Source organism: Lagopus muta, chromosome 6, assembly GCF_023343835.1.
Source record: "Lagopus muta isolate bLagMut1 chromosome 6, bLagMut1 primary, whole genome shotgun sequence".
Lineage (NCBI taxonomy): Eukaryota > Metazoa > Chordata > Aves > Galliformes > Phasianidae > Lagopus > Lagopus muta.
Window position 1 is genome coordinate 7208252 of NC_064438.1, and position 15967 is coordinate 7224218.

General features: G+C 37.4%; 1 protein-coding gene and 1 long non-coding RNA gene across 3 annotated transcripts in view; one reads left to right on the forward strand and one right to left on the reverse strand.

Annotated features, from left to right (window-relative positions):
- LOC125694995 (uncharacterized) overlaps positions 1-15967 on the reverse strand; it is a 120781-nt gene that overhangs the window by 99444 nt on the left and 5370 nt on the right. For both annotated transcript variants that reach the window (XR_007377772.1, XR_007377771.1), the window contains exon 3: positions 14262-14516. This is a non-coding gene — a long non-coding RNA (uncharacterized LOC125694995). The remainder of the gene's footprint in view (positions 1-14261; positions 14517-15967) is intronic.
- OLFML1 (olfactomedin like 1) lies at positions 3809-12265 on the forward strand. The gene is made up of 3 exons (XM_048948960.1): positions 3809-4206; positions 5206-5494; positions 10371-12265. The coding sequence occupies exons 1-3, from the start codon at positions 4081-4083 to the stop codon at positions 11147-11149; spliced, it is 1194 nt and encodes a 397-aa protein (XP_048804917.1). The 5' UTR covers positions 3809-4080; the 3' UTR covers positions 11150-12265.

Consider the following 15967-nt stretch of genomic DNA (forward strand, 5'->3'; position numbering starts at 1 on the left):
GGTTTGGGCTAGATTTAATTAGACACTTGCTAGCACAACTCCATTCTATTCAGCTCAAGTTTTCTGGCACCATAACTATCACCAGAATTGCTGAACATGTCATCAGCAATCACTTGGTAATTTAATGTAGGAACAAAGACATGGTTTTGAACAATATAACTGAGGAGTCCTGAATTCACTGCTGTAGTCTCACAGCACATCACTCTGTTACACATTCTCTTCACATTCACCAGTGAAGTACAGTGAACATACAGAAGTATGTTACTCATCAGTAAACATTTTTCTGACAGTAACATGCAGTGCTCTTAAATGGAAAGGTACTTAGTTTTAATAGTTTTCCCAGGTACATATGGAGCCCCCCTCTTTGCAATGGGTTCATAACCTGCATGCCTACATATCTCTTCAATGCAGTGATAAATGCAGGAGATACCATGAAGTGGCATAATGTTGATGCCTACTACACCTACAAATAAATAAAATTGGATGCATCTACATTTTTAAAAACATCTTTCCTGGTTCTCATGCAGGTAAGCTTTAATCTGACTTTAACAAACAGAAGTTATGCATCTTGCCTACAGTAAATTACAAAAATAAATATAACCCAAGAAAGACAAGAACAATCTGCATTCTGAGCTGAACTTTGCTGAACGACTGTTGTGATTATTTTCTGTGAATACTCGAATTTGAAGCAATTTTTACTATTTCTGTACTCCTTCTGTTAATGCATTTAACATCCAAGAAAAGCAAACTTCAGCGAGAGCATTCGCACTATGAAGCAAGCCCAAAGCTGTGAAAACCTTAACATTAGTTTTAACATCACAGTGTGTAATTCCAAGTTTGCTTATTTCGAGGTAATAGAAACTTAAGCTTCCCAAGTACAGAGAACAATCTCTGGTCAACACAAGTTAACTCTTAAGTTTACAACAGACAAATCAAGACTCTGTTCAAAGTAATTATACATGGTTGATTTAAACTTAAGATTGTTTAATGACCTGTGTTCAGATCAAATTCTGTGGATTATTTAATCAGCTCCAAAGGAAAAAGGGATTTATTTTGCCCTAGTGATCTCATTTTTAGAACACTCCTCTGGGATTAGCAGTTTTTCCTGCCCATACTGGTCTTCTGAAGCTCCTGTCAGTTCCACAAGGCGCTGGCTTTCACCACTTCAGAAGGCTCATACCCAAAAGACTTGAGAACTTGTCAGTGCAGCAAATTGCTAAAGCCTACTAGCATCTGATTTACTAATAGTTCTCCATTTGCGGTTCTGTCATTTTAGATCACCTGAATAATATTTCTTCCTGTAAATTTTATCTCATTGAAAGATTTTAGAAATAGTGTGTTTCAGTGAAATTTCCCTTCCAATTCTAAAGGCTTGAGAGCCACCTACTGGAAGCCCAAATCTCAAAGTCCTCATCGCTGTAGCACATACCAGCATCATCACTCCTGATGCTTTCTATATTAGAACAGATTCCACTTCCGGTGGAATTCAGACATTTACATTTTATGTATTTTTAACAGCAATGTGAACCATTCTTCAAGATATACAAATCAAAGTAGTAATGAAATAGAAATAATAACCCTAGACAGAATAGGAATTCAGTGTTGAACTTTGCCTTTACAGCCAAGAGGAGCAGGCAACAGCATCTGCAAGTACCATACAGTGATTCATGCAACTGCAAAGTGCCTAACTTATTATGCCAGTGCTCGGTTCAACTGAGATGCCAGAAACAAAGAGTTTCTGAAGCCAATCATAGTTTGCTATGATATATAAAAGCTTAACTTAAAGCATCAACTTAAATTAGTCAATTATTTCACAAATCTAGAATTCACTCTGAATTGGTTCCAGCATAATCTTTAAGCACAGAAAAGTTCAGCCAGTATCTGAAATTACAACTGCAAGCAGATAAGCAACTGAAGATTTTTTTTTTAAGCCTCAAACAGATGTCAAAATGACAGATACCAAACGCAGCAAAGCAGCAGCATGGACAGAAAAAGAATATTATCTTGTCCAGAGTGAAAAAGGACAAGATTAAAAAAGGCATATATACTTACATCAACATACTTGTTTCCTTTTAGAAGTTTTCCTGGGAAATCCAGACAGTAATAATAAACCTGTTCCACAAATGACTTACAAGAGCAAAACTATTCCCTGAGATAAGAAAACTCTTTCTGCTCTGTTAGCGTATAGCATCCTGTGTATTGAGACTAAGTCTCCCCTGGCCTGCCAAGCCAGTCCTGCTTTAAATGGTTATAAAAAATATATTTAACCTATACAGATAATATACGTATAAATAGTGATACCTCTAGGCAGAGCAAAACTGGGAAGCATTAACTGAAAGAAAAATTATGTCCAGTTCTTTACCAGAAGCCATAGCATATGCTCCAAGAAAAGTTCATCTGTCACAGACCATCACTGCCATTTACCATGACATAACATCTTTACAAGCACAGCAATATCTTGTTAACAAAAACCCCTGGAAGCTTCTAGTCTCTTGCCACGTTGGTAATCCTGAGACAAGATGAAGTAACACTAAAAAAATCTAGTTCCTTCTGCAGCACTCTTGAGGATATTTAGTATGTCCATATACAGGACATTTATCAGTCAAGATATTTTGCTTTGTAGATAATCTGCCCCTATTCCAGATTTACTCTGGAAGTGAGAAAGGAGATCTCTCTTTTGTTTGTACTCCCCCAGTGCTGAGGCTGAAAAAGATGATAGTGCACTTCATCAAGACGTTCTAGAGAACGTAATCAAGGCAGAATATATGCTTCCTGAAGTACTTCTTCGCAAGAATCCCACGTGCAAGCTGTCTATCTTTCCTAGCAGGAGTTCTGCAGTGTAATGAAATAGCACTGAGATGAAAAACAAGTATTTGCCTTTAAATATGAACTGGCAAATTGTTTGTGCCTCTTGGGAAAAAGCAAAATTACAAGAAAAAAAAAAAAGATGCATTTCTGCTCGTAAAATATATATAACTGTAACTTGCAACAAACAAGGAAATGAAGATTCAATATGCCTATCGTGGTAAGTTTTTAATGTTTTCTGTCAACACTTGCATGCTTATGTAAACACAGGGCAGTCAGAAGCCAAAGGAAAGCTGCATAAATTTTAAGAAACAAAACCTGCAAAGAAATAAAAATGGAAAGAAAAAGTGAAGAGGTGGAGATTTCTCAGAAAGAGAAACAGAGACGTCCAGTTTGGCTTCAGATACAAAAGGACCTTTCTAAAGTCCTAACATGTGGTTGCCTAAGGAATTCAATATTAGCTTTGTCATGTCTCTCTCCAGACAAGGCGCTCAGCAATGAAAGCTTTTAAAAAGAAGAAATTTAAAAATTCCTTAAACGCAATACTTCTTTAAATTAAGCAAGTTTGAAAAGACAATTATTATTCTAAAAGAAGAGGTCTTTAAAGGGCTCTATTATAATGACAATGAACTGTGTTAAGGGTACTGATTTTAGTTTCAAAAACAAGAGAAAAGAGGAACAAGAAGAGAAAATGATTTTTGTTTTCAATTTATGATTTTCAGTCCTGCTGTAAATAGGCTGAATACCAGAAGTGAAAAAAAGGCTTTAGATTATCTCATAGTAACAACTATGGTTGTTGAAATAGATGATTATGCATCAGATCTCCCTATGAAGGAAAAAAAGCATTTCAGTGACTTTGAAGCTGCATTGATTTACACCAAGTTTATCCTGCACAGTTCTGGTTACACGGGAAGGCAAATGGGAGGAAAAAGGAGGGGAAAGAAATTATTTTTATTTGTATTTAATGAGATTTGGCTTACAGGCTTTATATGACTCAGTACTGAACATCTGGGATTGATCATAGGATCACAAACTGGAAAGCAGTCATCTGGCTTCTAGAAATACAGCTTTCAGTTTCTGCTCCACAACTTTTTTTTTAAATGATAAACTGAACTGCAACAGCCATTTTAAGTCTTCTTAATAGCTGTAGCCTCATTATTTTGCACGTTGTGGCATCAGACAGCTATTCAATTTCATTCTGGAGTGGCAGTGAGGATTGCTTTCTTTACGTACAACATAATTCAATATTTTCTCCCTTCAAGACTTTATTAAACAATGATCATCGTGGGACTTCATTTTTTATTAGTTCCATTCCTCAAAAACATCCTGGGAGAGGCCCAATATGTAATGCAAGATGCAGCACTGATGAACTACATAGACCAGCGTATCCTATCTTTAGAGGTATGTGCTACCTACATCATTTAGTGATACTGCCTAAATACGGATTTGAAAATGCATTGAGGGGGGTGAGAGATGATAAATACTGAAGTGTTTGTATTCTAATCAGTATCAGGAAGATAAGTTTCCAGCTTTTCCAAGTAAGTACAGTTAAGCAAAACTGTTGCTAAACTTTTAACTATAATGACTCCCAGTCATTATTTATTGCACCATTTCATGGCGTTATATTTTACAGCATTATCACTTGCTTGTTGTTAACACAATCAGTGCAACTTAGCCAAATATGCAAGTGTTTAACATCAGTTAAACATCAGATGGAGTCAGTCCATCTGAAGAAATGGTATAATCATACTGTTACCACTAGAATTGCTGTCACTTACTAAGGAGACAGAAAACAATACGCAATAAATTTCTGTGTAAAGATAAACCTGGTCAAGAGAGTAATTTAAGATACATTTGTATAGAACAAATCCTTGAATTAGGATTTGAAATATTCCTCTTGCAGCTGCAAGACAGAAACAGGTACTTGCCTTAAAAATATCAGTGCCTCATAAAATTTGCAGAATTATAAGTCTTCCATGGACAGCTAAATCTAAATTCACCCAATCCTGCACTTCTTTTTTTTTTTTTTAAATACAGCCTAAACTTTGACCAAAAAAACTACCTTGTAACAGAATTTCCATCTTCCCATAACCACGCTAAGTAGGACTCTGGTCAGAAGAGGGCTATTTATGTGGAATGTTCAAGCTTGTAGATTTCCTACAGAAAAAATTTTTAAGACTGCTTCACCAGTAATCCTACAGGAAGAGTTTCAGGACAGCAAGTAGGCAGAGATCACTGTCCTTAAGACTCTGGCTATTCGTACTCTGCATGCACATAAGCAGCAACAGACCAATGTTTTCAAATAGAGGGTGGAACTGTAAAGGAGCAGATAGCAGAAATTAAGTAAATGAGACTGACATCTGTACAGAATATGTGTTTCTATGTAAACTCTTTCTCAAGAACAGACTGGAGAAATGCAACCAAGACATACTGGACTATGTTGAAGAATTTCAAGACTTTGCAAAGTTGGTACTGTCACGTCTGTCAGGACTGAACAGTTACAAGACTGAGGTTAAAGATGAAGTAGAGAATTTGCTAACAAGAGTTGAACGAGCACAGAGGGACATTGACTATTTTGGATCTGTGAGAGATTCTAAGACATGCGTAGAAGTAGATGAAGACCTCGTGAAACAGCAGCTATTGGAAGAAGCAGAAGAAAAAAGGAAACTTAAAGTCATGCTTAATGCAAGTAAGAGCAATTCACTTGCAGGGATAACAGATTTTCACAAGTTACATGAATACCAAATATAATATGATTTTCACATGTAAATACTAGTCTTCGAAAGAAAATGTATATGTTTTAAGTGTGGGAGGGGGTCATAGGGAAGAACAGTCCAAATATTTATTTTGCATATACTTATGATATATCAGATTTATTTCTTGAAAACTTTTACTAGAAAATTAAAACAAAAAACAAAAACAACAACATAAAACTCCATGTTCTTGCAAAATCCCACAACAATTGAGCAAATGCCACTGCATTCCCACTGCACTGAGGAATCAATGTTGGTCTTTTTTTTTTTTTTTTTGTACTGGCAAGAAATCAAAGCTTTAAAAGTGAACTCAAGTTAATAAAACTTAATTCAGTACTACATTTTCCTTCTATTTTGCTGCCCTCTTCTGTTACTTTTTTTTCCATCTCCCCCACTGTGTACTTCATCAAGAGAGCACAGTGGATTAGCTCCGAGCAAAGTTCAATTCTAGAAAGTTAAGTGTAAGGTATCCATTATGAAGAATATATGCAACGTACGACTGTCCCCAAACAAACTAAATTTGATCATTATAAAGCATCTTTATTTTAATTAATGATATACACACAATATATAATCTACTTGATGTAGTCTGTTCCATTTTTGTTCAAATGTAGCAAGAACAGCTACAGGAGATAGACAGTTCTTTTAAGCTGCTAGGTGAAAGATCTCTAGCATCAATTATACAATTCCACTAGCTTCAAAAGAAATGTGCTGAATTAATTTTACAAATAAGTTCACACCTCTTTAGGCTTTTCCAGCAATGGAGCATTAATAGAGATGGTAAAGAAGTGACCACCAAATCTGCTTCTAAACTCTATTACTATAGTGTTTGAGAGATGTGAATATCAAGACTTCTTTCTTTCCAGATGTACGTTTTTCTGAACATTAGAGAATTTTAAGTTGTCTGTGGTAAGGACACCTGGAAAATCATTTTTCTGAGAGTTTCTGAGGAGGAAAAATCCCTTTTTAAATGTTATTACTTTTAATTTTATTGCAGCAGTTCACAGCAACTTTCTGTTAATGCTTTCCCCACTGACAGGGAAACTACTCACTGTGTAGATTTTAAAGTACTTAGGAGCAAGACAATCACAGCCCCAGCACACAGTAACTCTGTCTCTGTTACCATATAGGACCCAGAAGTTTGGGTTTTTTGTTTTGCTGAAGTACTCTGAGATTGGCAATTTTAAATAAATAAAAGTTAAAAATAGCTTTGAACCAACTAGCTTTGGTTCAAGCTCATATACACTTGAAGATGAATACTATATCTGTTCTATTATATATACACATATGTATACACACAGGTACGTATGTGTACGTAACGATTATTTTTACATTCAGTAGTTGATACCCTATTCTGTTTTGCCCTGCTTTGGGTGGAACTGGTAAATTCTCTTCTGCATATTATAAAGCTCGTTAATAGCAGGCCTGGAAGGTATCAGTGGACAATAAGGAAAATTTTTGGTGTACTTTCTGCTCATTGTGCTTGTCAGTTCCTTTGTTCCATCCAGCAAGATGTTAGGAAAGCCAATTTGAGATAACAAGGAGAAACCTTTCATAGATTTCAGGCAGTAATCCAGTTATTTGGTGTATTTCTCCTGTAGATGATGAGGAGTGCATTGCTAATACCTACTAGATATTTTAACTAATTAAAATATTTTAGTTATTTTAATGCATCTAATCAATAAACAATAGTTTCAGGAAAGCTGTTGTAGATTGCTGGAGAAAACTGCAACCAGTGTAAGGGACTTCCAGCAAAAAGTCAATGCTTTAGCTGCAGTAATATAGGAATGCTTTTGTAGAGGATATCACAGTACACATAAATGACATAATGCTTGATTTCTAAAGGCAAATGGAATCTTGCCAACGACTTCAATAGGTTCACATCAGGCCAGTAAGGGAACTGTTTTTTGCTTTCTCCATTTCATCTGCTGCCAGAACTTCCTGCCTTAAGGCTTTATTTGTTCTGTTTACTAAAATGGCTGCACTTAATTAAAGGCAATTGGTTAAACTTCAAATAGTGTCTCATGTAATTTGAACGCCTTTGGTAAACAAGCTTGTTAATATGCTCTGCAGAAGAATTTTTTTCCCCCCAGAAAGACAGTACCCAATAAAATATTCTGAACACCTAGGTCTTCACAAGCTTAGTGCTTCTTGGTCTTAAACTGTGCAAAAAGCATACAAAACACAAAGCCAAAACTATCACAGAATTGTAGGAGTTGGTAGGGACCTCTAGAGATCATCAAGTCCAACCCCCCTGCTAAGGCAAGTTTCTTACAGTAGGTCACACAGGCAAGCATCTGGGTGGTTCTTGAATACCTCCAGCAAAAGAGACTCCACAACCTCTCCGGGCAGCCTATTCCAGGGCTCTGTCCCTCTGCCAGTAAAGAAGCTCTTCCTTGTGTTAGTGCAGAACTTTCTGTTCTTCCAATTCTGCCCACTGCTCCTTGTTCTACTGGTGGTCCTCTTAGTGATAAGAGCACACTGCCTGCTCACTGCCAATGATGCCCGAATTCTTCTCTGCAGAGCTTCTCTCTAGCAGGCCAGCCTCCAACCTTACTGACGCATGCAGTTATCCCTCCCTACCCAGGTGCAAGACCCTTGTTGAACCTTGGTCTTGATGAGCCCACATCAGATTCCTCTCTACCCAGCTCTCTAGTCTTGTCCAGGACTCACTGAATGGCAGTACAGCCTCCCAGTGTCAGACACTCCTCCCAGCTTTGTATCATCAGTAAACTTATCAAGGCTAGACTCTACCCTTCCCTCTAGGTAATTGAAGATGAGGTTGAACAAGACCTGACCCAGCACCAACCCTAGTTGCAGTGAGGAACGCTGCTAGTGACAGACCTCCAACCAGAGTCTGCACTGCTGATGACAACCCTCTGAGCTCTGTCAGTCAGCTAGTTCTCAACCCAGAGTTCTCAGCCACTCTCAACTCCACTCGTATCTATCCCACACATTCTAATCTTCATTACAAGGATGTTGCAGGAGACCGTCAGCTACCTTGCTGAAATCAAGATACACAGCATCCACTGCTCTCCCCCCATCTACCCTGCTGGTGATGACATTATAGAAAGCTGCCAGGTCAGTCAAACATGGTTTCCCCTTGGTGAATCCATGTTGACTAACTCCTGACAACCTTCTTCTCTAATTGCTTGATGATGGCATTCAGAACAAGTTGCTCCATCCAGGGAGTAGTTGCCCAGATCCATACTTCTTGACCTGTTTGAAGACTGGTGTGACATTGACTATCCTCCAGTCCTCATAGACTGTTCCCATTCTCCAAGACATTTCAAAGATGACAGAGTGTTTTGCCAGTCATTTATGCCAGCTCCCTCATCACATGTGAGTGATGGGGCTCACGGATTTGCAACTCCATGATTTTGGCTCTCTGATTAGATCCACATGGACCAAGGGAAGTCCAACCCCCAGACTCTCTCCCTTACCTCTGGGTCTGGGACTCTTGAAGAGCAACGTTAGTAGTAAAGACTGAAGCAAAGAAGGCATTCAGTATCTCCATCTTCTCAACATCCCCATTACCTGGGCATCCACCTCATTTACATACATTTTCCATAGTCCTCCTTCTTCTATCAACATACTTTAAAAAGCCTTTATTATCCTTGACATCCTTTGAATGATACAATTCCAAGCAGGCCTTTAGCCTTCCTTGTTGAAAGCTCACTTGCTTTATCCTTGATTACACAGTCATGCTTCTAGCATAAGAATCAGTAACACAAACTACATTTGTTCTCTTTGTCTTCGCATCATTAAAGAAAAAAAAAAAAAAAAAAAATTAAAAAAAAAAATCACAGAACATCTTAGGTTAGAGGGGACATAAAGATCATCTAGTTCCAGCCTCCTCTGCCATGGGTTGCCAGCCACTAGATTGGGCTACCCAGGATCCCATCCAATCTGGCCTGAAATGCCTCCAGATATGGGGCATACACAACTTCTCTGGGCATCCTGTTCCAGTGTTTCACCACTCTCTAAGAAATTTCTTTATAACATCTAACCTAACCTCCTCTCTTTTAGTCATTCTCCCTTGTCACATTACTGTAAGACCATGTAAAAAGTCCAGCTTTTCATCCATCAGGATGAAGTTCTTCATGACAGACCTGTTCTCAGTGAGTTCTTCTCCTAGCCTGTATGCACATCTGGCTCAAGGTCAATCCCAAGTGTAACACCTTGTATTTGGCCTTGTTAAATGTCATTAAGAACTTATGTGCACACTTTAAAAGCCCATCCAGGCCCCTTAGGATGGCAGCCCTTCCATCTATGGTGTGAACTGCACCACCCAGCTAACAGAAAAAGAAGCTAACAGAGGATAAGAGAATTCCTAAATATATATACACATACACAGATCACTTATCAGGAGGATAGATTTTAGCCTGTGTACTTTCAATAGGAAATAAATTTGATTATTTTCTTGCGCTGATCTAATTGAAGCCAAAATTATAGCCCTATAAGAGAATAGATGACAGTAATCAGGAAATCACTACTATGTTATCCACACTAACTTCCTATCAGGTACATGAACTGAATGCCTTTTGAGTAACTCCAGTCTAATAAAGCAGCACGTGTAGATGAAGGTTTGCTGTTCCTTTGGTAGGAGATGTCAAATATACAATAAAGTTAGGTTCAGCACTATTTAGCATAGCCACATATTTCACAGTGGCCACATAGATGCCACTTTTATTGATATACTCACCTTGGCATCTAGGTTGGTTAAGAAGAAAGTAAATAATTCAAAGAAGGGAAACTATAAAATTCAAATATTCTAACTTGATTTTTTTGCCTTTGGGTATTTATTTACAGGTTGTGACTACATGCTTACAAGTGTAAAGTCCCTAAAGATAGTCAAGAAGACTGGAGATAAGCATGGTTCTTGGATGAAAGATCCTGGCAAGAAGCACACAAAGATTTATTTATTAAATGGTACTGTGAATAATGTTATTTTTGAATTTGCAAACATCATGACTTTCATGGAAAGCAATCATACACTAAAAGCTCGCAGAGTCATCCTGCCATTTCCCTGGGAAGGGACTGGCCACATTATTTATCAGGGTTTTCTGTTCTATCACAGACACGGCTCCTTAAATGAAATAATTAAATTCAATATCCAGAAAAGAAATATAGTTGACTATATGCTACTGCCAGGGGCTGGAAGAATTCCTGCCTATCAACTTTCTCCATCTACAAAAATAGATCTTGCTATTGATGAGCAAGGGCTCTGGGCAATCCATGCAGAACCGGAGATTGGAGGAAACCTTGTAATTACCAAAATCAACCACATAACCATGTCAGTGGAACACACTTGGGATACAACATGCAGCAGCAAGGATGCTGAAGCAGCTTTCATGGCATGCAACACACTCTATGTGGTGTACAACTTTCCTAGTGGAGGCACCTCTCGTATACAATGTGTATATGATGTTTTGGGTACTGCAAATACATATGAAATACCAGTATTGCATTTTCCAAAACGTCAGGGTAGCCATTCCACTATTCATTATGATCCCAAGGAAAAGCAGCTCCTTGCCTGGGGTGATGGATCCCAGATTATTTATAAGCTTCAAAACCAGAAAAAAGCTTAGAATCTTGACTAACTTTTCAAATACATCTAAAAGCTAACAGTCTCGTGTCAGTGTGGAATTAATATAATTTTGATGAATAATGACCATCTGCTACAATTTTCATTTCTTTCACATAAATTAATGCTTACACATGCCAGCGATCTTAGTGTCCATTTAAAAATATGTATCCATAAATAAGAATTAACTCATGAATTAGTACCATATGAATACATACAAACTAGTCTTAAAGAGCACGGTAAAAATAAAATGGGTGCGTATACATACACACAAACACATCTCTGACATCTTCTACTCCTATTAAAACTATGCTTTCTGCTTCATTGTCATGGAAATCAGTTAAGCCCTTCCTATCAAACACAAACTATTTTACTGCCTTTGGTATCTCAGTTCACTGTGAAAAAGAAATCTTTATCAAAAGGACTGTAAAAAAAAAAAATCACATGGTACTGGAGGAGCTATCTATAGTGATCTAACAGCAAAGATTTATCATTTTGCAAAGCAAAGCACTATACATCCTTGCAAACACATGGCTTATGCTTAACACACAATCTTCCTGCACACCATACCAAGGCTATTTCTAAAAACTGATTTTCTAGCCTATTTCCACAAAAAATTTTTGTGAAATCTTTCTCAAAATTTTTATTGCCTGCGTAGCTGCCCAGGCCACATTTGGTCTACCAAACACATTAATTGCGGATAGATATTCTCACTTATCAGCTTCAATTTGCCACTTTGCAACTTTTTCAGTGTATTACTGTTTATTTGTAGGAGGGAACATTCCCGTATCTGTTCTGAACCACATGCTGTTTAATTGTTTACTCAGCAGTAATTGCTTTCTTTCCACTGTCAGCATCTAGCTCTGAGGTACTTTTTCAATATTCCCTAACATTTCTACTGTTCACAGCTAAGTCTTTCTTTCCTATCCTCTGACTCCAGCAAAATATCCGTACAGAAAGTGTGGACAAGATGAGCCCAAGTAGTGCAAGTGAGTGCACATCACTTGCTCCCCTTTTCTAGGAACTCCACAGAAATACAGCTTCATTTGCTTCAAAAAAAAACCAAACACAACAATCCAACAAAAAACAAAATACAGACGCTGGAACCTAGGAAAATACAGATTTTGGCTTTAGCATCCAGATTTTAACTGAATGTTTATTACACAAAAAAAGTATTAGAAAAGCAATCCATAGAGAACCCATTTTGTTCTTTACACTGAAAGTGCTGATCTGCTTAAAAGGCGCTTACACAGAACAAAAATCAGGGAATTATTTTGTAAAGGAGTTCCAGAACACAGCTAAAAGCGTATGGACTGAGAAATTACAATATTGGTCTGATTTTAGCAAGAGAAAATATCATTCTAAACAGTCTTAATGACTACAGCATTAATTCCATGTTGTAGAGGCCACAAGGAACAGTTAGAGACAGAACAAGGAGGGCTGGATATGATTTGCTGTGTGACCATAGGTGAAAGGCGTATTGCATTATTCAGCCTTTTATTCCTCATCTGTGAAGTTACACATGCAAAATAAAGTATTAACCACCCCTGTAATGCTTTGAAATCCTTACTGTAAAAGGATGTGTAATCTTAACAAATAAAGGCTTTTGACATAAATATGAATTAAGCTTGCTCTTTCAGTAAAGGCATTCCTGAAGGTTCTCTCTGTGTAACAGTGTGTAGAGTACAGCACACTTCATTATTATTCCATATTCAAGATGGTTATATCAATCAACAACCCTCAAAAACTCAGGCTAGGCAGTCTCTGAACCTCGCTGCCTGGGAAATCCAAACTCCATAATAAATCCATAGATGGTCTAATTTTGAGAAGAAGTAGGTCCTGCATGGATGTCATGAGGTTATTTCACATCACATGAAAAAGAGACTAAAAGCATTGGCACATTTTGAAATCAAGGTTTATTCACACGGAGTGGCAAAGTTTCAAGACTTCTAACTTGAGAAATATAAGAATGGTACAATATCTGTAATTTGCAGATGTTAGTAGTGATGTTGATTTGCTGACTGTTTGTGTGCAAACACAAGGAAAGAGAACAGAAGGAAACATCACTGAATAAGTCTGCTTCAACTATTTGTAAGGCCTTTAATAACTTGGACTCTGTGTTCTTCCCAGGGAATTTACTCCAACAATTTACAAGCGAGCCACTGGATCAATCTTCTTAAAACATAAATTCTGTTCGTTTTTTTCTTGCTATATTTATAATACAACCCCATCCATTTCCTTCACATCTAGAATAAGACCACAGAAGTAGCTTTCTTCGACCAGAGAGTTAAACAAACCTATTGCCAATCTCACAGAAGTACCAAAAAAGAGCATAAGAACACTGTGCACTTTTAACTGTGCTTTAACGATTCGTGCCAGAGGGACTCTCTCTGTGTCAACATCACTAAAGATTTCTTTTTTCATGAGTGTGCCCAATTGATTTTTACTTTAAAGGCCTAGTCCTAAACTGCTTCCACTATCACTGCCCATTTACCATAACAGAAGATTAGAAGGCAAAGTGTCAGTGTAATTTCCTGTACACGTATTCAAATGATATTTCCTCATGTAGATAAGATGCTTTTACCTCTAGGATTTGCAGAGGTTTACTTTGGCTTTTTGCTTCCACATGTATTTGTCCACAAGCAATTTTAATGTATCTACAAGATGTAAGCAACTTTCCAGTGCCACATCTGCAGTTGGTAGAAGCAACTTGTACAGAAAAGTTGTAGGTTTGGTTTTCTGGTTGTTGGGGTTATTTTGCTTGTTTGTATTTTGAATAGGTAAAAAAAACCAACAACAAAAAACTGATTTAAATCCTTAACTCTTAGCTTCTTTCCTGAGTTCACATAAGAAGTGGTCATCTGCATTCAGTGATTTCAATTGCAGAGCCAATTGGAACTGCAGTATGCTCAGAGCATACATCACTATGCAAAGTGTTAACTCCTAAAAAGGTCTAAAAAGCACTTCAGTAATTTTTTTAGCATAAGCAATTTATATATTACAACATGGTAGAAAGCATGAGACGGCAGAGCAACAAGGTCCTCAGCTACAGTAAGCAAGGATCTGCTTAAATGCGATTGCAGTAGGCACAGAAATAAGAGAAAGAAACTGCTTACCTTTAGAAGGCTTGCAAGGTCCTCAGGTATGCAGGGATCTCCAGATGAGATGTCCTCACCTCCACTGCCAGCCCTTCAGTGAGATCTGAGAAGAGGTGGATGCTGGCTCCATCCCTTCCAGGCATTCAGTGCATTGCTTGCACCTGAGCTGCCCTAGGTTGGCTCTGCCTTCCCACCAGGTGCTCAATCACTGCTTCAGGTGATGACTCCGCATTTTCACTACACGTATTGAATCCACCATTTCGGAATTGGTCACTACGGTGAGAAAAAAAGTTTCAAATACCAAAATTAAGTTCTTAAGTTTATAATATCATCTTATGTTACATATTTTGAATTTTGTTTTTCTCATGAAATGTACAAAAAACAATGGATTTTTTTTTTGCTTGTATGTTTGCTTTTTTTTCTCCAGGTGTCTTTTTTTGTTGGTTTTTTTTGTTGTTGTTGTTGTTTTGTTTTAAAAATTCTTCATTAGATATAAAGGATGTACGTTTGTTCTACCCAAGTAATTTTAAGTTCATTTAAAATGATGTATATTGTTACCTATTATTATTGTTGTGTATTATCAACTTGCATATTTCTGTTTTGACGAGCACAAATGCACATACAAACAGGAAAAAAAAGCAAGAGCACACAGACACACAAAGATAAAACTTTTGATTCACACCTCTACAGGTTTGCATGTGAAATTGAACCTCCCAAGATGGAAGGGACCCCCAAGGATCACTAACGCCAACTCCCAGATCCACACTGTACAACTGTTCAACTTAAGCTTATCTTACAGTCAGAAAGAAAACATTTTTTCCAACCCACAATCATCCAGCTACTCCTGCAACACAAACCCCTACAGGTTTATCAGATACAGCACCGAAATGCAGGTGGCACAATTAAGCTGTAGCTGATTTCACAAGCCATAGCTTTAGTGACTCCCTTTAAAAGGTCTATAAGGCAAAGAAATAGCAGGTTAAACACACCCTATGTAAACCAAACTGTTTGGTGAAGTGTATATGCAGATTAATATGTCTGCTGTTATATTTACCTAATGTTACTCACTACATTGAATTCAAGTGTTCTTATTCATAACAATCACATTTACTTTTCATCCTTGACCATGCCTATGCAGATGAACTTGTTTTTTTTCTCACAAAACAATCAAACACCAGATGGCTGACTGTCCAAGAAAAACAACAAAGAATGTTCATAAACAAGACATGAATACTTTTTGAAAAGGAATGTGCTACATCCACAGGAATAGAATTCTGATAGCTAGTGGTACACAAGCGAGGAAAGTTCAAAGCTGAATTCATATCCCTGTTCATCCCATTACTTCAGGGAAGCAAATATTTCTTTTCTTTGTGCATGTTTATACAATTGTAATGAATAAAGTCAGCATTTTAGATTCTTGGTGAATCATGAACTAGCCTTTATTACTGAACATTACAATTGTGTTTTTTAAAGGAACACAAAGGCAAGTCTTATCTGCTGAAAAGCACATAAATATTTGCAGAAAGAAAAACCTGTATGCAATAAGAAAAACTGAATTATTTCCCAGGTTGAACACGTGAGTCACAATTCAGATCTACATACAGAAAGTCACCACCTTAAGCAACAGCAACAAGAATACGTTTATTATTGCACTAGTAAGTGTTTGATACTCAGGTGCTCCTTTCAGATTTCCATTTGAACTTACAGAAATAAAGGCATAGCAC